Genomic DNA, 18,605 nt, shown 5'->3' with positions numbered 1-18,605 from the left:
GGATGCACTTGTCTGCAGGTAGAGCAGTGAAGACAGAGGGAAACAAGAGACCTGCCCGGCGCCCCAGGGAGGCTGAAGTTGAATCTCCGAGTTCCTGGGCTTCGGACCTGATTTGTCTCTCTGGGCAAACGGCCATTTTGTTTCCCGAGGAACTGAAAAGCATCTCCCTGGGACAGAACCGGGGCAGACTGAAGCCTCAGGGTGCCAACTGAGCACCCTGAGTTTCCAGAAGCAAGTAAAAACCACTTCTACTTCACGAAGCACAAAGGATTCAGGTTCCCTGTGAAGCCGACAGGCCAAATTCTCTCCCAAACGCCAACCAGGGCCTCTGAGGAATTCCTCTGCCCACTTTTGCCCCCGTCTCCCCAGTCTTCTGGGCAGACACAAGCTTGGCTGTCTGAATTGGACAAACCCCTCGCCAGCTGGACGCATTCTCTCCCACCTCCCTCCAGCCTCCACCTACTGGTTGGCAAATCTCGGTCAGTTTCTTTGCCCGGAAGAAGGCTTTCTGGAAAATGCAAACAGATCTGAGAAGCCGTCCTCTCTCATTTCTCTCTGGTTAAAGGAGGCAAACCCCTTCTCTCAGGAGAAAACTGTTTCCTGCCTCAGACTTTGGTGACTTGCAGACTAGACACCCAGCGGCCTCTTCAGCCTCATGGACTGGACTTCCTCGTTGGCTCCTTCCTCACCCTGGTCTCTCTGGAGAATAGTTTTCTTTTTCGAATCCTTTATCCAGCTTCTCCCCAAATCTTTACTCTGCTTCGTTTAGAACAGGACTGGCAGACGTTTTTTGTAAAGGCCATCTAGTGAATACTCTTGGCCTGTGGGCCATCTGCTCTCTGTTGCACCTAGTGGCGTGAAAGCAGCCGTATGCAATATGTAAAGAAACAGGTGTGGCTGTGTCTCAATAAAACTTTATTTATAAAAGCAGGCAGCAGCCCAGATTTGGCCTGCAGACTCCAGCTTGTGGACTCCTGTTCTAGAATGTTTATTTGGCTATTGGTTTCCTCATTCCCTTTGGGCCAAAAAAAAAAAAAAAAAAGGCAGTGAGCTCAGCTCAAGTTACACTTGTCTCTGAGCGAGAGCACAGAGGCCGGAGCTGGGAGTGCTTTCCTCCAAGGCAGCCCTGGACATGTGTGAGTCGGGGCTGGCAGCTCAGGGCCGGTCGTGGCCACGGGGGACTGCAGGGAGGACGTTTGTCTAGATGCTCAAGCCCTGGGGCGCCCGTTTCTCCCACTCAGACCCGCCCTGGGAAACATCTTCCCTTCTGATCTAATAGGAAGTAGGATTCTTCACTTACTCCAGATGTCTGTTCACAGGAGAGTCAATTTCTTGGACTTGGTGATATTTGCTTATATATCATCACTGACACAGATACATGCTGTTTACAGGTTGCCTTCGCAACCACACCCGTGCTGAGGCCTGAGAAAATCAGGACAACTGGACTGGGTGGGAATACATGCTTTTCAAATCGCACCCCAAGGGGACCAAACAAGAAGGCTATTTTTTACGCTCATGAGTGAGGCATTTCCTGGTGGGCAATGTGACTTAGCAAAGGGTCTCTGCCTGGATGACAGGAGGGACATTTCGGAACTGCTCTTCCCCCCCCAGTTTTATGGAGGCTCCCAGAGGCCCTGGCCATACGCAAATCATGTCTGTGGCCCCCATCACCTGGTACCCTGTTAAAACCCTGTTTGTGTAAATGCCACGACTGGAGTGTAAAAGGCTTCTCCTCCCAATTCTGTGTCAGTAGGCTCTTTTTCCAGAATCCAACACTATCTTCAATGTGACACATTGTAAGAGCTCCGGGTCATGCCAGAGACTTCTCTTTTCAGCCCTGTGCCCAAACGAAGAACAGAAATGTCTCACTGCCTGGTATTTAAAATCAGGTCATACAGAGTTGCTTTCTGAAAAAAAATTTCATGTCCAAAGGAACAAGTGAAAGACAAATACTTCAAATATTAAAGCGGAGGAATTCCTTCTAGCTTAGGGTCTGTACAAACTGTCCTTGTAGATTAAAAAAAAATTTTTTTAAGTGTTTTATTTATTTCTGAGAAAGAGAGAGACAGCATGAGCAGAGGGGCAGAGAGAAAGGGAGGTACAGAATCTGAAGCAGGCTCCAGGCTCTGGGCAAGCTGTCAGCACAGAGCCCGAAGTGGGGTTCAAACCCACAAACCGTGAGATCATGACCCGAGCCAAAATCAAGAGTTGGACACTCAACCGACTGAACCTCTGACTTTTAATATCAGCCATAAACGTGCTTCTAGGGACCTTCTGACTCCCAGGACCATAAATGCTCTCCCTTGATTTTCACCCAGGAATCTTTTGTGTTCTAGGCTTCATTTATTATTTTCTAAAACAGTTCCCACTAATTAGTCACCAGTGGCAGAAAACAGAGCCAGCAATAAAGGTGCTCGTGCTGTCAGAGGGAAGGAAGGGTTCACCAATTCTGTATTTCTAGAAGCTGCAGAGCCAGGTGGGAATGAGAAGATTCCTTCAAACTAGACAGGCTGCCAGCAAGACCTCTCCCCGCACACTCACAGGAGCCTCACCTCGGCAGGGCCCCGGGGATAACTCCAGGCTGCAAGTGCCCGGCCTCGGACTCCCTCGAACACCTTCGAAGAGAGCAAGGGACGGGCTGATGTTCCCTCCCCAGCCAGACTGTCCACTGGACACGTGCCCTCGTTCATTTATGTACACACTCCACAGGCTCGCGGGCGAGCCTTTCCATTAGGCAGAATGAAAGAAAGAAAACCCAACGGGCCTGAAGGTCTGGGGGGAAACCACTCTTTCCCTACAAAGAGTGTGAGGGCCAGGAGCCGCTCCTTCCTCACACTGCAAAGACGCAGCTCTAAGGGACTCCTGGGAACACCCCAGCCTTTGAGAGGTGGGAGTCCCTCGCCTCTGCTTCCGGGATTAAACCTGGAAGAGAAGCCAGAGACGCGGAGAGGTAGCCAGGCTTGCGTGGTCAGCGGGGGCTGAGCTACCTGTTTTCCTCACACTTCCTTAAAGCTCGATGGTTTGCACACGTGCTTCGCTATGGTGCCCTTTCTGAAAAGACTGCCCAGAAGCTGGTCAAAGTGAGGCTGATCCGGCTGGAATCGGGCTGGGGTGGGAACTTCTTCCTTCTCCTCCTCTGCTGGGCCAGACTCTCCCCTGAACCCGGGTGCCTAATCGGCCCCCCCCCCCCCAGCTTGGATGGTCCCTGAAACCTGTCTGGCTCCGATGTCTGCAGTGACAAGCTCTCTCTCACCCGCCCTCCCACGCACCCAGCTTTCCACCATTCTGCAGAGACTTCATACATGATAACAAAAATAAACCTTAGAGCTGGCCTTTCAGGGCAGCTGGGCACCTCATCTGGGAAAGTATTACCTCATGTCCAGGCTGAACAAACAGTGNGACTTTCAGTACAATGGCGGCCCAAAGTTGATGGCTTCGGCAGAATTAAAAATGAGTGTTAGCGTAAAATCAAATAGCTCACTTTTCACCAGAAGATGACAAAGTGAGTATTCTCAACACAGGCAATGCCTCTTCCTTCACCATATTTCCTCCATCTTGTTTTTTGGAAAGGACATTCACACACGCACCGATGCGCTCCAGTTGTTGGGTGAATCACCCTAAATCACACACCCTGCTCTCCTGCCTGGGAGGAACTCCCGGAGAGCTCAGCAACCACATTTCTAAAAGTTACACAGCTTTGTTGAATGTGTCACTGAAGAAATTCGGATAGGACATCCAACCTCTGCAGGGTGGCCGTGACCCAGCCGTGCTGCCAGCCGAGACACGTTTGCTGGGCGCCCACTAAGGGCCAGGCTCTGTGCCAGGTACCAGCGATCAACAGACAATGAGACAGAATCGATCCCTGCCCTCTTGAGCCTCCATTCAATGAGGGAGCCAGAAAAGCAATTAGACAAAAAAATACTAAATTATGACAGGTTTCATAAAGGAATCAAATAGTCAGGGAATATAGGTAGTTGGAAAACGGTTCTCTGAGGAGGTGGTAGGTAAGCTGAGACCTGAAGAATGAAGAACTGGCTGTGAGAAAGACAGAGTAAGAACTTGCTAGAAGCAGTATAAGCACATGCAAAGGGCCTGAAGCGGGAGCGGGTTTGGGGAGTTTGGGGATGGTTGGCACGCAGGGTGGAGGCAGGACAGGATGCCACTGGGGAGGCCAGAGCCCCACTGTGCAGGGCCCGTGGACCTTAACAAGGGACGGGAGGTTCTTTTTTTAAAGGTTTATTTATTTTTGAGTGGGGGAGGGGCAGAGAGAGAGGGAGACACAGAACCCGAAACAGGCTCCAGGCTCCAAGCTGTCAGCCCAGAGCCCGACGCGGGGCTCGAACTCACAGACCCTGAGACCATGACCTGAGCCGAAGTCGGATGCTTAACTGACTGAGCCCCCCAGGCGCCCCCGAGTCTTCTAAGGGCAGAGGGGAGTTGCAGGGCAGGGGCGGTAGGCATGATGCAGAGAAACGACCTGGTCCAGGTGAGAAATGGCGGTGGCCTGGGCTAGATTAGTGGCAGCAGAGATGGAGAACAGAAGCCCCATCCCAGCTTGTGCTGGGAGAGCCAGCTCTCGGGGTCTGGCCGTATAGGTCATGGCCGTACCATCCCTGCTAGGGCAAGGGCATCTCTGGGTCTCACAGGCAAGGACCAAGTCATGAAGACCACGAGGTCCATAAGAAGAACCAGCCAGGCCCTAAGACGGTGCCGCTGCCTCCCACCCAGGGAATCTGCTCACGGACCAGCTGAGATGCCTGAGGGGAGGGGAGGGGGGAGCAGAGTCTAACAATGCCTCGCCCCTTCAGTGCGCCTCACCTACTACTACACAGAATCCACAGGCAGGCGGAGCAGAAGACACCCCACGTGACAGGAGATAACCAGGGCTCTCACCCTGCGCCACCGGGTAAGTATACTCTGTCCTGGCCTGGGACCCCGATCTCACCCGAGAGATGTGCTCCTTCCGCAGGGAAGCCAGGGGGAGAAGGAAGGCCTGGGGCTCTCTGGGTGTGGGGCGCGATCACGCTCCGCTGCTGCAGTAATAACTCCGTACCAATTCAGCAACTTAAAACAGGACAGACTTCTTCTCTCACAGCCCTGTGGGGCTCAGCAGGTCTCCCTGCTCTGGGTGTCACAAAGCCAAAGACCAGGTGTCGCCCGGCTGGGCCCTGTCCGGAGGCTCTGGGGGAGTGGCTGCCCCGGGGCTTGCTTGGGTGAATTCAGCCCCCGCGGCTGGGAGACTGAGGGCCGGGTTTCCTTGCTGACACGCACCAGCGCCTCTCGTGGCCCCTGGAGGCTCCCCCCAGTCCTTGTCAACTTGGCCCTCCGTCCTGGAAACCAGCAGGGGCTTATCAAGTCCCCCGCGCTTCGCACCTCTGACTCCCTCCCCTGCATCTCCCGGACCTCATTCCTCTGCGGAAACACGGGGCCACCTGGACGGTCCAGGCGAGCCCACAGCCTTGGTCACACCTGAGAGTCCCCTCTGCCACGTCGTTCGTCGTATTCACAGGGTCCGGGAACGACGGTGTAGACATCCCCGGGGGCCATTCTGTCTACACAGTGGGCAGCCTGGGAGGCCAGCCCCAGCCAGGTCTTTGGGGGCCTCCTGAGGAAGCGTGAGCGCAATTAGAGTTTTTAAAGCTTTACTCTGTGCACAGGGCTTGAAGACAGGGTCTCCGTCATCGCCACTGGTATAGTCACCCGAAGGGGAGATAAGGTCCCCTCAGGTGAGAAGTCCAGTGCCGGCCTTGCTGGGGAATGAACCGAGCACACAGGCCAAGCAGCGCCTTGCAGGATTCTTTCAGTCAGCGCCATACTGTTCCAGCAGCTGAGACGAACTGGGAGCCATTAGCGAGGCAACCCTCTGGGTCTGTCACACCACACCCCCGCCATCCCACGTCCCGGGCTGCTGTGAGAGCTCCCCAGCGCTCCCCCAGGCACAGGCCAACCAGTCTCCCCGAGGCACTTCTCTGACCTCCCTGCACTCAAAACGATGTAATGGTTTCCTGTCCCCCCAGAATCAGGCCCAGCTCCACGGCCAGGGAACAAGTAGCCCCATCTTCAGTAGTGTCCCTGACGCCAGACACAACCACGTGGAAGACTGTCAGCAGCCATCAGTCAGTCCCTCCTTCTCTGTGAGTCTGTCAACCCCTCCGGCCCTGAGTGTCCAAATCCTACTTCTTCCTTAAGGCTCCACCGGTTCTCCCTTTCTCCACAGAACACCTTCTCCTCAACTGGAAGAAGTCTCTGGAATGAACACTCACACACATTCATCTGAATCTCATTGTCTGCTCTGTACAAGTATTACTGCACTAAGTCCACTTACGGTTTTATCTTTTGTTAAGTTTTATTTTTCTTGAGAGAGAGAGAAAGAATGAATGGGGGAGGGGCAGAGAGAGAGAGTCCCAGGCAGGCTCCATGCTGTCAGTACAGAGCCCGATGCAGGGCTCGATCCCGTGAGCCATGAGATCATGACCTGAGCCAAAATCAAGAGTGGGTCGCTTAACTGACTGAGCCACCCAGGTGCCCCAGCAATGTTTTATCTTTTTATCAAGGTCTTACACAAAGTAGACATTCAATTGACTGAACTGCTCTTGGATTTATAGTCTTTTGAAGTATGCTTCTGGTTAAGGGATAAAACAAGTTGTTTTTTGATATTGTTATTGCTTGCTTTTGTATTAGATATCCCCTGACCGGAGGCAGGTCTCTGCTTTCCTTAAATGTGTAAGGTAAAGTGTATGCTCATCGGGCTGAATGCCCCACAGAGGCCTGCAGAGTGCTCAGAATCCCAGTCAATTCTCAGCAGTGGTGGCAACTTCACCATTCACTCCCACAGCCTAGCCCACACCCCACAGCCCAGATTCCCGACACTGTTCTTCACGCAGCAGAGGGAAGGCTCTGTCCCACTCACTGCAAAACACCGCAGATCCATCAGTAAGCCCGCACTGCACACACTGTGGCCACTGCCTCCATGTTCTACACGCTGTCCGTGCTTTTACCGCCAGAACTAGACCGTCCGTGAGGGCAGGCCCTGACTTCAAAGAACTGCCAGGATTCAGTTCATGCCGTTGCACAATCCTGAATACCAACATGGGCTCGGTGCCTTGCAGTTAAAGAGACTACAGTATTTAACTGTTAATGTTCTCTGGCAACATGACTTCAAGAGCTCCCACGAGATTATTCCTTCCTATGAGGAGTCTAGATGCTCTTTGCGGAACTGTCACACACTCACTCACACACACACACACACACACACACACACACACGGGCTGCAATTCAGCTCTGTCTGCTGGAGTGGGCCTCCCTCTCAGAATCTTTCTCCCCTGCAAATTGAGTCAACATCTGGAAGACACATGGAGGATGATCATTAAATCAGCCTCTCCTCCCACCTAATCAGCGAAGGGAGAAAAGGCAAGGATCACTCTCCCAGAATATTTCTCAGACTCCTGAACAATCTCTCCAAGTGAAGAACAATATTTTTCTTTCATTTTCCTTTCAATCAAAGAATCACATGGTTAAAAAAAAAAAAAAAAAAGGAGTGACTCCCTGCCATACACTTCCCTGTACAAGTCCTGCTGTCTGGGGGCAACCACTATTCCCCATGTCCACGTATGTTTCTTCTGATGATTAATCAGATTTAGACATTATCTTACTGAATTCTTGCCACCATGGGCGGGAATTCTCTTGCACAAGAGCCCCGCCTCCTCCGCCTTCCTGATGTTAACAGGCCGCCAGGCAGACACTACTCTCAGATCCTCTGCGGTAGGGCTGCTCACACACCAGCTGCCTTAGAATCACCTGGTCAGCTTGTCAGAGCCCGGATTGTTGAGGCCTCCTCCCCGCCCCCTGCCCCGAGTTTCTGATTTGGTGGGTCGGGGATGTAGCCCAAGAATCCTCATTTCTCACAAGACCCCCAAAGAGGCTGACATGGCCGGGTCCACAGCCACAATTTAAGAAGCAGTGCTCCACTGATAACTTCCGTAATTTTCAGTCGTAAATAACTGTTTCTCGTTTCATCAAGTTTTGCACTCTTGATGCTCCGATTTAAAAGATGAAGATCTTAAGAGAACTTCAACCATTCTATTTTTACCTCGATGCAGTAAAATTTAATGGTATTTACATTTTATACTATAACCGAAAATCAATAAATAATGCTAATGTTACGGCTACATGATTATTGTTCACGTTCGAGCCCAGACAAGGGTCATGATTACATACCCTTCACTACAGGTGCAAAGCTCAACTTTCACTTGGGGGAGAATATTTCTAGTATCAAAGTTCTTCTTTTCCCTACACTCTTCTACTTGCTCAAAGTCCCATGACATTTTGTTTTATGTCTGAACCATGACACACTGACCAAATTTCTATTTTCCTGAGAGTTTTTGATTGCTTTTATTTTTATTTGAGAAGAAACTACATCTACATCTACACTGTAGCCTAAAGTTTTGCTACTTTCTGTTACTCTGTCTATTGCCAGCTTCATTCTCCCTGAAGTTCACTGACCCCGTTCTAATTTGGTCAACTATTGTTTAAATTCGCTGTTATCCTTTTGTTTTGTTGCAGCACATTTACAGCTGTCGCCTTGGAAGTTTCCTCGGGAGATACACTATCTGGCCCTTGCTTGTCTGAAAAATTACTGTATTTCAACCTCATACTTACTGTTAGGCTAAGTATAAAATTCCAGTTTCAAATTTCTTTCTATCAGAGCTCTGAAGCCTTTATTTCACCATATTCTGGCTTCTAATCTTGCCTATCAGGAGGTCGATGAGCTGCTTAGTTTGTAGGACTCCAGTTATGTTGTACGCTGACATATATCCACCCCCACCCCCCATCCTGTACTCCCTGTCCTGGAAGCATCTAGAATTTTCCTTAAATCTTAGTAGCAGTGACTTGCAAATATCCTAGACATTGTATCTAGGATATTTTTCGTTTCTCCTGCTTGTAAGTTGGTGAGATCTTTATGTTAAAAAAATAATTGTCCTTTAACTCTGGAAAATTTTATTCTTTTGTCTCTCTTACAACTTTTAAACTTTTCTCTGCTTACTTTTCTGGTACTCCTATTACTTGAATTGATTACTTATGAATTGATCCTTTAGCTCTCTTCTATTTGTCTTTTAGCTCTACTTACTGGGGGATTTCTTTCCATTATCTTCCAATCCTACTAAAGTTTTGCCTCTCTAACCATTTGGTTAATTTTTAAGAACCTTTTCTTTTTTCTGTTTCTTCCCTTTAAAAAGAAAGAATTCCAACCTTTTCTTAATGGACAAAATATATTCTGAAACCTCCTTGTGTTTATTATGTACATTACAATTTTTTTAATGTTTATTTATTTTTGAAAGAGGGAGAGAGACAGCGAGAGACAGTGAGAGAGAGAGAGAAAGAGAGAGAGCGCTGGTGCAGGGGAGGGACAGAGAGAGAGGGAGACACAGAATCTGAAGCAGCTCCGGGCTCGGAGCTGTCAGGACAGAGCGCAACGCGGGGCTTGAACCCACAAGTGGTGAGATCATGACCTTAGCCGAAGTCAGATGCTCAACTGACTGAGCCATCCAGGCACCCCTATATACATTTTAAGGTGGTTTTTAAATTTTTTTAATGTTTTATTAATTTCTGAGAGAGAGAGAGACAGTGAGCAGGGGAGGGTCAGAGAGAGAGGGAGACACAGAATCTGAAACAGACTCCAGGCTCTGAGCTGTCAGCATAGAGCCTGACACTGGGCTCGAACCCACGAACTGTGAGATCATGATCTGAGCCAAAGTCAGGTGCTTAACTGACTGAGCCCCACTCAGGTGCCCCTAAGGTGGTTTTTAAAGTTATATAATCTTTTCTATGCCCTGAACAGCCTATTTCCTTCTAAGTCAGACACTCTGTTGTTCATTTTGGTCTTTTTCTTCACCACATCATCCCTCCAATCTCAGGTTCACTGATTGTCTAATTGTATTTAGGAATAAGGCCAAAGGGCTGATTCAGAAATCTGTGGATGAATGGTAGGAGGGGAAGCTAACACTTACATCAGAGCCTCTAAACGCCAGGGAAGTAAGGCTTTCCTCTGGGGGGGCCAGCCAAACTCACACTATCTCAACTGGTTTACTAGACTCATTAGAGAAGAAAATGCCTGATTGCTGCCATTCTGCATGTCCCAGTCCAGAGGACAAGGACAGGGGTGGGCAGTCAACCCTTCCAGTTACCAAACTTCACTTGATAGCCCCACCCCCCCCCGACCGTTTCCGTCGCACAGGTCACTCTTGCACCCTTCTGTGAACCGCGTGGCCACGGCTCAGCTTTCTGGACCCCTAGGCAGATGGGCCCCCAGCCTCTATGTGTAGTTCAAGGTTCACCCACCAACACTCTTTCATCTTCTTCCCTCGCCGGAAATTTACCAGCCCCTCTCCCTGGCTGAGGTCTCCTCCCCGGAGCGTTTCCCTCCCTGTCCCTGTTTCCTCACTTACACGCAGCGTAATGGGGCCTCAGGCAGCACAGACAGGTGTTCTTCGTCGGCCACCTTGAACTAGAGGTGACCAGAACGGTCACCACACCACTGGCTTTGCCCAGTCCTCAGCCTGCTCAAGTGCTGTAACCAGCCACCTTCCAGGGCCTCGTGCTCTGAAGAAGTTCATGTTTGAAATCGAGAGAAGGAGCTGAAGAGCCGGTACTGCCAGCAGGCTGTGTGCCTGTGGGCCGCGGGCGCCGGGCGCCCTGCTCACACCCTGTACAGCTGCTGCCCGGCCCCCAGCTGGTGGGGCCGAGGAGCCGGCGGCTCACATGCCCATCTGTCCCCGGAGAACCGTCCAAAGCCGAAGGGAATGTCCTTCGAGGAGACCTACACTCTGCTTCTACACCAGCCAGCCAGCCGATGGCTGACTAACACGGGGTACACAAGGCCAGCCCCCTGCCCTGAGAAGACAGCTTCTGGGTGTAATTTGTGCTCCTGACTTCTCCAGCTCCGCTAAAGCTAGCCTGGCGGAGCCACATCCTCTCCCTGCGCCTTCTACTTCCCTCACTTCCTTCAGCTTCTCCTAAGAGCACAGCCTCGTCAGACCATGTCCCCCAGACCCCTGCCCCAGGCTCTGCTTCGGGGAACCTGACCCAAGACCACGCGGGAGGTACTTTGGCGGAGAACTGGCAGGCCTTGCGAAAAACCTCACCACTTAACTGAACATCTGGACGGACATCTTGAACCTTGACTCTTCTCTGTGGCTCTGTTCCCAGCTGTGATCTGCAAGGGATGGCTCGCTGATGTGCGAGTTTTCCCCTGAGCCCAGAGCAGTCAGAGGAGGGTGGGGCCCGCGCGTGGATCCAGGGCTCTGCTCCCCCCGCCACCCTGCCCAGGAGCCTGGTTTAGCCAAAAAGCAGTTTTGCCTGACGTTCTCCCCACCAAGGTCCTGGATCTGTGGTGACTTTGGGTGTTGAGGGAAGATTTAAAACAGATTTGGGAGCACAGATTCCCTGCGTATTTCCTGCATAGTAGACAGTGCTGCACGTCTCACCGACGGCTCAGGGCAGACAGGCCGCGCTCCTGCACGGAATCGGTCCTGGGCTCGCTCCTGCTTGTAGGGCCCGCACCCGACGGTGCTCCAAAGCTCTTCCACACAGCAGCACAGCCCGGAATGGGATGAGCACTCAACAGGATGGGTGGCCCACCCACACCCGCAGTGCTCGGGCCCAGGGATGCTTGGGTTGGACATTTCTAACTCAACCACCAGTCCTACAAGATGATTTTTTTTTTAAATTTTTAAATTTATTTTTGAGAGAGAGAGAGAGAGCGCATGTGAGTGAGCAGGGGAGGGGCAGAGAGAGGGAGACACAGAATCGGAAGCAGCTCCAGGCTCTGAGCTGTCAGCACAGAGCCCAACACGGGGCTCGAACGGATGAACTGTGAGATCATGACCTGAGTCAAAGCTGGTTGCTTAACCGACCAAACACCCCGGAAGCCCCTACAAGATGGTGGTCTTGCTTCTTCACTCATACCCTCACCAACAACGCATTTAGTGAGCACCTACTATGTAATCTAAGCCCCGGAAACAGTCTAGGAATAAGTGTCAAGTTCAGGGGCCAAGGAACCGGTTCATGACATCAAAGGGATCATGAGGAATAATCCCTCGATGTGTTTAAATCACGTGGTTGTTAGATTTAACAACACCCCCCACCAGACATGTATTTTATCATTTTGCGGGTCAGGAAAGCGAGGCGCGGAGGCGGGCGTGCCCTTGCCGCAGCCCGCCGGGGCCACAACTTCCTCCGCAGGCGCCTGCCGCCCTGGGTCCCCGGTCGTGAGCTTCAGGGTTCTGACCTGGTTCGTTTGCGCAATCTTCTGTCCCTTCTTCCAGCGCAGCACTGGCGCCAGAGCCGGCAGCTCCCGGCCCTCGTCTCCGGGCGCGCGCTCCCGCAGGCTGTAGGCGGCCTCGAACACCACGGGGCTGACGACGTCCTGCGCCCTCCGCTGAAACGACAAACGAGCACGCGCGTTACGTGCGACCCCGGCTGACGCGCGCGGACGGCCTCTCACGGCCGCACAGCCCGCCTCGCGGGGGCAGATCTGACCGCCCCGCCCGGGAGGNCACCGCGCGTGGCGCTGCGCGGCCTTGGCTCTGGCGTCCGGGGCCCGTCACCTCACGGCCGCCCTCTGCGTCCGGGCCCTGCGGTGACCAGAGGCCGTCTGTGCGGAGACGAGCACGGCTCTCGTGCCGCGGCAGGGAAGCCCGTGAGCCGGCGGGGCCCGGTCCGCCCAGGCTTAGCTCCCAGGCTGCAAGCCTGCCTTCTGGCCTCTGAAACCGAGGGGCCCGAAGACCCGACGGAAACGACAGGCTGGCGGTCACGGCCGGGGGAGGAGGCGGACACACAGTGAACACCCGCGAGATGCCGGCACTGCGGCAGGTGCCCNCGGCGGACTCGGCCTCCTTCGCCTCCGTCAGGCGGGAAGCACGGAGACGGAAGGGACAAGGGGGCGCCGCAGGCCACAGGCTGAGACGGATTTGGTCACATCTGTGCAGGCCTGGCGGCCTGGGCTCCCGGCACTCGGCGCCCGTGGGGTCTCTGGGTCCCCGGAGAGGGACCCCGTTAGGGCCAGCGCGCCCTACTAAGTGGCTCCCACGTGGAGCGGGGCTCACGCGGGAAGCGACACGAACGGGCCAAGTCCCTGCTGCGCTGCCCCTGCCGCGGGCGGGGGGGCCCCGCGCTCTCCGTGCGAGGTGTGGCGGCCTTCCGAACCGCACAGGGCGCTGAAGCTCCTGAGCGGGGGGCCTGCCCCCACCCGCCTGGGACCCAGCTCCCCTCTCCAGGGGCAGACACGCGTCCGGCCTCGGCGTCTGCGGGCACTTCGGACTGTGGCACCCGCAGTTTGTNTCACAGCACAGGGCGTGTTACGTGGATGCCCTTTCTGACCCACGTTTGCGCTCAAATCCGCTTTACCAAGTAACTGGTGGCAGCCCATCGATAAACGAGCATCATTCTCCAAGACGGGGTGTGGGGCAGGGACACCGCAGCCGCACCTGGGGCTGCCCACTGTGGAGCCCGGGGACAGGGCACAGATGGCTGGGGGGGGGGGGGGGACTTTTGGATAAACTGCTTCCAGAAAATTCTGTCCGACTTCCGATTTTATGAACAGATCTTTAGTACACGTCCTTTCCAGGAGCAAAACACATGCCTGGGAACCCCAGTCTCTTGCCTTCGTGGGCTCTGCTCAGCAGAATTTAAAGTCCACGGGAGGCTTGGAGAATAACCAAGGAGTACAGTCTGAACGGTGTTACAAATAAATGCTTCAGTGGTGTTTTAAAGGGTGACTATCTTCAGGGTTTGGGTTTAAATTCTTCACGTTGAAGAATTTAAGTAGTTTATTATGCTTTTATTCTTGGGGGGGAGTTGAATCTGGGGGAAGGGGAGACAGAAGCAACTCATCATTTCCTGGCCACCAAATGCATGTATGCCAGAGACTGGCCAAGATGTTATTTTACTCAACCTGCATAACACCCGAGCTTCGCAGATTATTGTCCCCATTTTATAGATGAGGCAACAGAGGCTCAGGGGCTCAAATAAACTGTGCTCCACCCCAAAGAGAGTAATTTCTAGAACCAGACTCATTCTTAGAGCCAGAAACAAAACTGCTTTCCCCGAAGTTTATAAAATACTATTTAAAAGTTATCCCAGGGCACCTAGGTGGCTCAGTTGGTTAAGCAGCCAACTTCGGCTCAGGTCACGATCTCACAGTGGGTTCAAGCCCTGTGTCAGGCTCTGTGCTGACAGCTCAGAGCCTGGAGCTGCTTCGGATTCTGTGTCTGCTTCGCTCTCTGCCCCTCCCCCAGTCATGCTCAATCTCTCTCTCTAAAATTAACATTAATGAAAAAGTCATCCCAACTGCTTTAGGTTCTGACATCACCCTAAAAAATCATCTGTTAAGAGGACACGGGGCAGGGGTGGGGGATGCTTCTCACAAGAGGGTGAATGTAAAGAAAGGGTCTGCGATGCGTGGCTGGTGGAGCCTGGCTCGCCGCCGGGGAGGCCTCACTCGTGCTGTAGCTGATTCGGGCTGAGTGATGAAGTCCGACACGCATGCGCGCAGACACCGTGCTCTGGCACTGATCGCACGAACCTGTTTTAACTAAGAAGTCTGGAAAACAGCTCTTACTCCACGGCCCGGTAGCTCTGGGACGAGGGGCCAAAACCACACTGCGCCGTGGGTGCAGGCAGAGGAGGGTGCAGCGTTTGGAGCGGGCCAGCACCCACGAGGACCCGGCCTCCCACGCTGTGTTTGTTTTGTCTGAGCTGCCGAGGGAAAGGGGCAGCAGCACTTGGTGGTTTCCTGTACAGTTCTGGAAGCTTCCCGCAGATGAGCACCGCAATTAGCGCAGGAATTCCTTAGGATAGAGAAGGCTTAGCCTTCTGGCACGGACTGTAATCACTGAAATTTTACTGCTTGAAAAAAAAAATCACCACTACAAACTGAAGCTTCTAAAGTCGAACACTTATTTGACAGACCAAAAGACCTAAGAATCTACCTTTTCATACTCAAATTCTGCAGGGGTCCCTGATTTTGGAAAGCTGAAGGCGCCCACGTGGAGACCACACCAGGGCTGGCGGCAGAGTGTGCAGTGGCTTCGGTTTTACAGGGAGCTTCCCTGGGCTCAGTGTGATATGTGCTGGGGGCTTACTGATGCCAGGCGTGCCCGGGGCCCAAGGGAGACAGCGATGAGGGGCCTCTGGGGAGACAGGCAAGCAGTGATAAGCTGGTGTAACACGCAGAAAACAGAAGAGGCCGTGGGGACACAGGTGAGGGACATGTGATCCGTACGGCGGGTTGGAAGGCTTCCTGGGGGAGGTGTCCTAGGCTCAGCTGTAAGACAGGACATCTTCCAGATGGCTTCCTGCCTGGCTCAGCAGGGGAGAGGACACCGGGGGTCCGACGGACTGCGTGTGATTCGCAAAGGCGGGGGCGTCAGGCTTGTGGGTGGGAGGGGGCAGAGAGGGGCTGACGCAGAGACTGGATCTCAGGGGGACTCAGCTGGAGCTGACTGCATCCTGAGAGCCGAACTGGGAAGCGGGTAAGATGAGGCTAGAGGCTGTGCCCAGAAGAATCCCTCTGGTTTCCTGCATCGATAGGGGTGAGGTGGGAGGCAGGGAGGCCAGCAAGGAGGCTGGAGGAAGGCCAGGGTATGAGCAGGATGGGAGGAGGCGAGACCACGAAGGCCTTTGGAGACAGAACGAAGGGAGGGACGGGAAGGCGGCTTGGGAGGAAGCGCTGGTGGGACTTGGGGACTGGATGTGGGGATGACCTCCCTTCCGTCAAGGGTTACGGGTGCCCTCGTGTTCAGGGCACAGACACGGACCAGTCAGCATCGTGGTCCCGGGGGGAGGGGCGCAATGGGCGCGGGTGTAGACATACCAAGCTTCGTCAGAACACAGAAACCCCCTTCCTGTCTCCAGACTCTAACTCCCAAGGAATCGGCCCACGTATTCTGATTTGGGCCTAAAACATGGTGCTTCCTGTTTCCTTCCACAAAACTGTCCCCCTGTCCAGGGTCAGCCTTCCCTGGACAGACTCACCACAGGCCCTTTGCCTATACCAAAGCCCGTCCACCCATCTTTCCAGGGATGGGCTTTAACCCTCCTTTGGACTACATTCCCCTTCCTTCCTCGGCTCACCCCACTTGTAAGTACATTCTCCTGGAGCCCCTAGAGAGGGCCGTGGGTTCTCACAAGCTCTGACGAGAGGGAGCGAGGGCCTCAGAGCGCCGTGCCTTCCTACGGACTCCGCTCCTTCCCGGGGAGCCCTTCGGGCTTCTAGCCCATTCCCTTGCTCTGAAAATGAAATAGAAGCAGCTCAGGTGGGAAACCCAACAGGGGAAGCCCTGGACAGGCAGGCGCCGCCCAGGCCTGGGGCTCCTCCGAGAGAGGAGGCTCCCCGCCCTGTTACCCTGGGGCCCAGAGGCAGCGGCCAGAGCCTCAAAGTCTTGTCTCCGTTACTTGTAGAATCCTAGACTTTTCCAGGGTGGGTATAATTAGTATCAAATCACTAGATCCTGCCTACCTGCCCCCAGGGGGACATGCACCGCAGTTTGGGGGAAACCGCCCCAGGGTGATTCAACTCTGTGTCCCCACACCCACCAGCTCCGAGACTGAAGTGAGCGGGCCCTGAGCACCGTGCACCCCTCACCCCCAGCTGCCTCGGGAATTAGAACCCTACCTCTCAGCGGCTTCTTTCCCTCAAGAAATGAAGGGTTTTCATCTTTCTTAGTTAACTCGCAGCTTCAGCCAAAGGAAAACAGGAAGGGCTGGCCTCACTTTAAATGTGCAAATAACATAGAAGGTCAGCAAAGAAGCCATTAGCATTAAGCCAGATAATTGGTTTGGAAAAACCCTCTAAGTGCTTTTTAAAGACGCCTTGGTTTTTTTTTTTTCTTTTTCCAAACATGTGATTTTTTTTTTTTTTTGGTCCCTTCCTATACCCTTTCTCCCTGTTTCTCGCTGTGCTCCGCTCTGTGTCTGCCGATGACGGCCTGGCAGGGGAACCAGGGACGAGAAAGCCCAGGAGAGGGGTGGGAAGCCGGGGCTCTTCGTGCCTCTGACCACGCGGTTACACGGCAGCGGGGCGCTACAGGCCGCTTAAACCCGCGTTAGCTTGAAGATCCCTTCCTATTTATTTTGCGTTAGGTTATTTATTTATTTTGAGAGACAGCGAGAACACAAGCAGGGGAGGGGCGGAGACAGAGGGAGAGAGAGAGTCCCAAGCAGGCTCCACACTCAGCACAGAGCCCGGCTCACGGCTCCGTCTCACCACCATGAGACCATGATCTGAGCCGAAAACCAAGAGTCCGATGCCTAACCCACTGAGCCGCCCAGCTGCCCCGCTTGAAGATGCTTTTTTTTTTAATTTTATTTATTTCTGAGAGAGAGAGAGAGAGAGAGAGCGCGCGCGCGCGCATGAGTGGGGGAGGGGCAGAGAGAGAGGGAGTGACAAACTCTGAGACAGGCTCCAGGCTCTGAGCTGGCAGTCAGCATAGAGCCCGACGCGGGGCTCGAACCCACAAACCGCGAGATCATGACCCAAGCGAAAGTCGGACGCTCAACCGACTGAGCCCACCAGGACGCCCCACTTGAAGATGCTCTTAAAAGCAAGGTGAGGGTTTCATATTTTTCATAATAATAGAGTAACCTGCAGATCTACCCTCAATACAGAGAGCAGCTAGAAAGGTTGGATCTCACAAACACGCACACGCACGTGCATGCACCCCTGCTTAAAGGTATTAGTCCTCAAGAGAGGCAGGACTTCAGAGTCTAGGGTCCCAACCGGAAGGCAAGGACAGTGAGGGGACCCCTCACGCTGTGTACGGGCCAGGAAGCAGCGTGGGATGGGCAGCAAAGAAAGTGAATGTGAAGTGGCGGCTAAGAGGCCGAGTTTCTGAGCTGAGTCATATGAGTCTGTGAAGATAAAACTGAAAGCTAAGGGCTACTAAGGCCTCCGGGACTTGAGGGCCAAGTCCCCAAGGAGAAGGGAGGTATAGAGGCTGGTACTGAGGCTGGTACTGGACACCGTATTTACCCCCAAGGCACTGGCTGGCCCCACAGCTCTACGGGGCCATGGGATGCGGAATTCAAGCGGGAGACCGTGGCGACGGCAAGACAAGGTGTACCCAGCTGTACACGAGACACATTAGAATACCAGGGATCTGAATATAAGTCACCAAAAAATATCCAGACTGAAGCATGGAGACGAAAAAGGATAGAATATTCAGAAATGTAAGAGGCCCCAATGGAAGAAATAGCGTTTATAATGATATACTAATCCCTATAATTATACAAAAACCTGACACGCCTAGCACACCATAGTTGAGCAATAAGTGGTGGCGATTATTTTTTTTTTAATTTTTAGAGAGAGCACACAAGCAGAGGAGGGGCAGAGGGAGAGAGAGAGAGCATCTTAAGAAAGCTCCATGTTCAGTGCAGAGCACAACATGGGGCTCGATCCTCCAACCCTGAGATCACGACCTGAGCTGATATCCAGAGTCGAATGCTCAACCAACTGAGCCACCCAGGAGGGGTGTCCCCTTTATTTGTGGCTACTATTTTTTTTAGTGTTTTATTTATTTTTGGGAGAGAGTTGGCAAGCCATGGAGGGG

At 53.2% G+C, this 18,605-nt stretch overlaps 1 protein-coding gene across 1 annotated transcript in view; it reads right to left on the bottom strand.

Moving 5' to 3' along the window:
* ITGA9 (integrin subunit alpha 9) overlaps window positions 1–18,605 on the bottom strand; it is a 324,287-nt gene that overhangs the window by 144,716 nt on the left and 160,966 nt on the right. The window contains exon 18 of the mRNA XM_077774005.1: window positions 12,287–12,436. Coding sequence (XP_077630131.1) covers window positions 12,287–12,436 — 150 coding nt within the window. The remainder of the gene's footprint in view (window positions 1–12,286; window positions 12,437–18,605) is intronic.

Source organism: Crocuta crocuta, unplaced genomic scaffold (genome assembly GCF_008692635.1).
Source record: "Crocuta crocuta isolate KB4526 unplaced genomic scaffold, BGI_CrCroc_1.0 scaffold541, whole genome shotgun sequence".
Lineage (NCBI taxonomy): Eukaryota > Metazoa > Chordata > Mammalia > Carnivora > Hyaenidae > Crocuta > Crocuta crocuta.
Note: the sequence above shows the minus strand (reverse complement) of the source record. Positions and strands in the feature narration are given on the sequence as shown.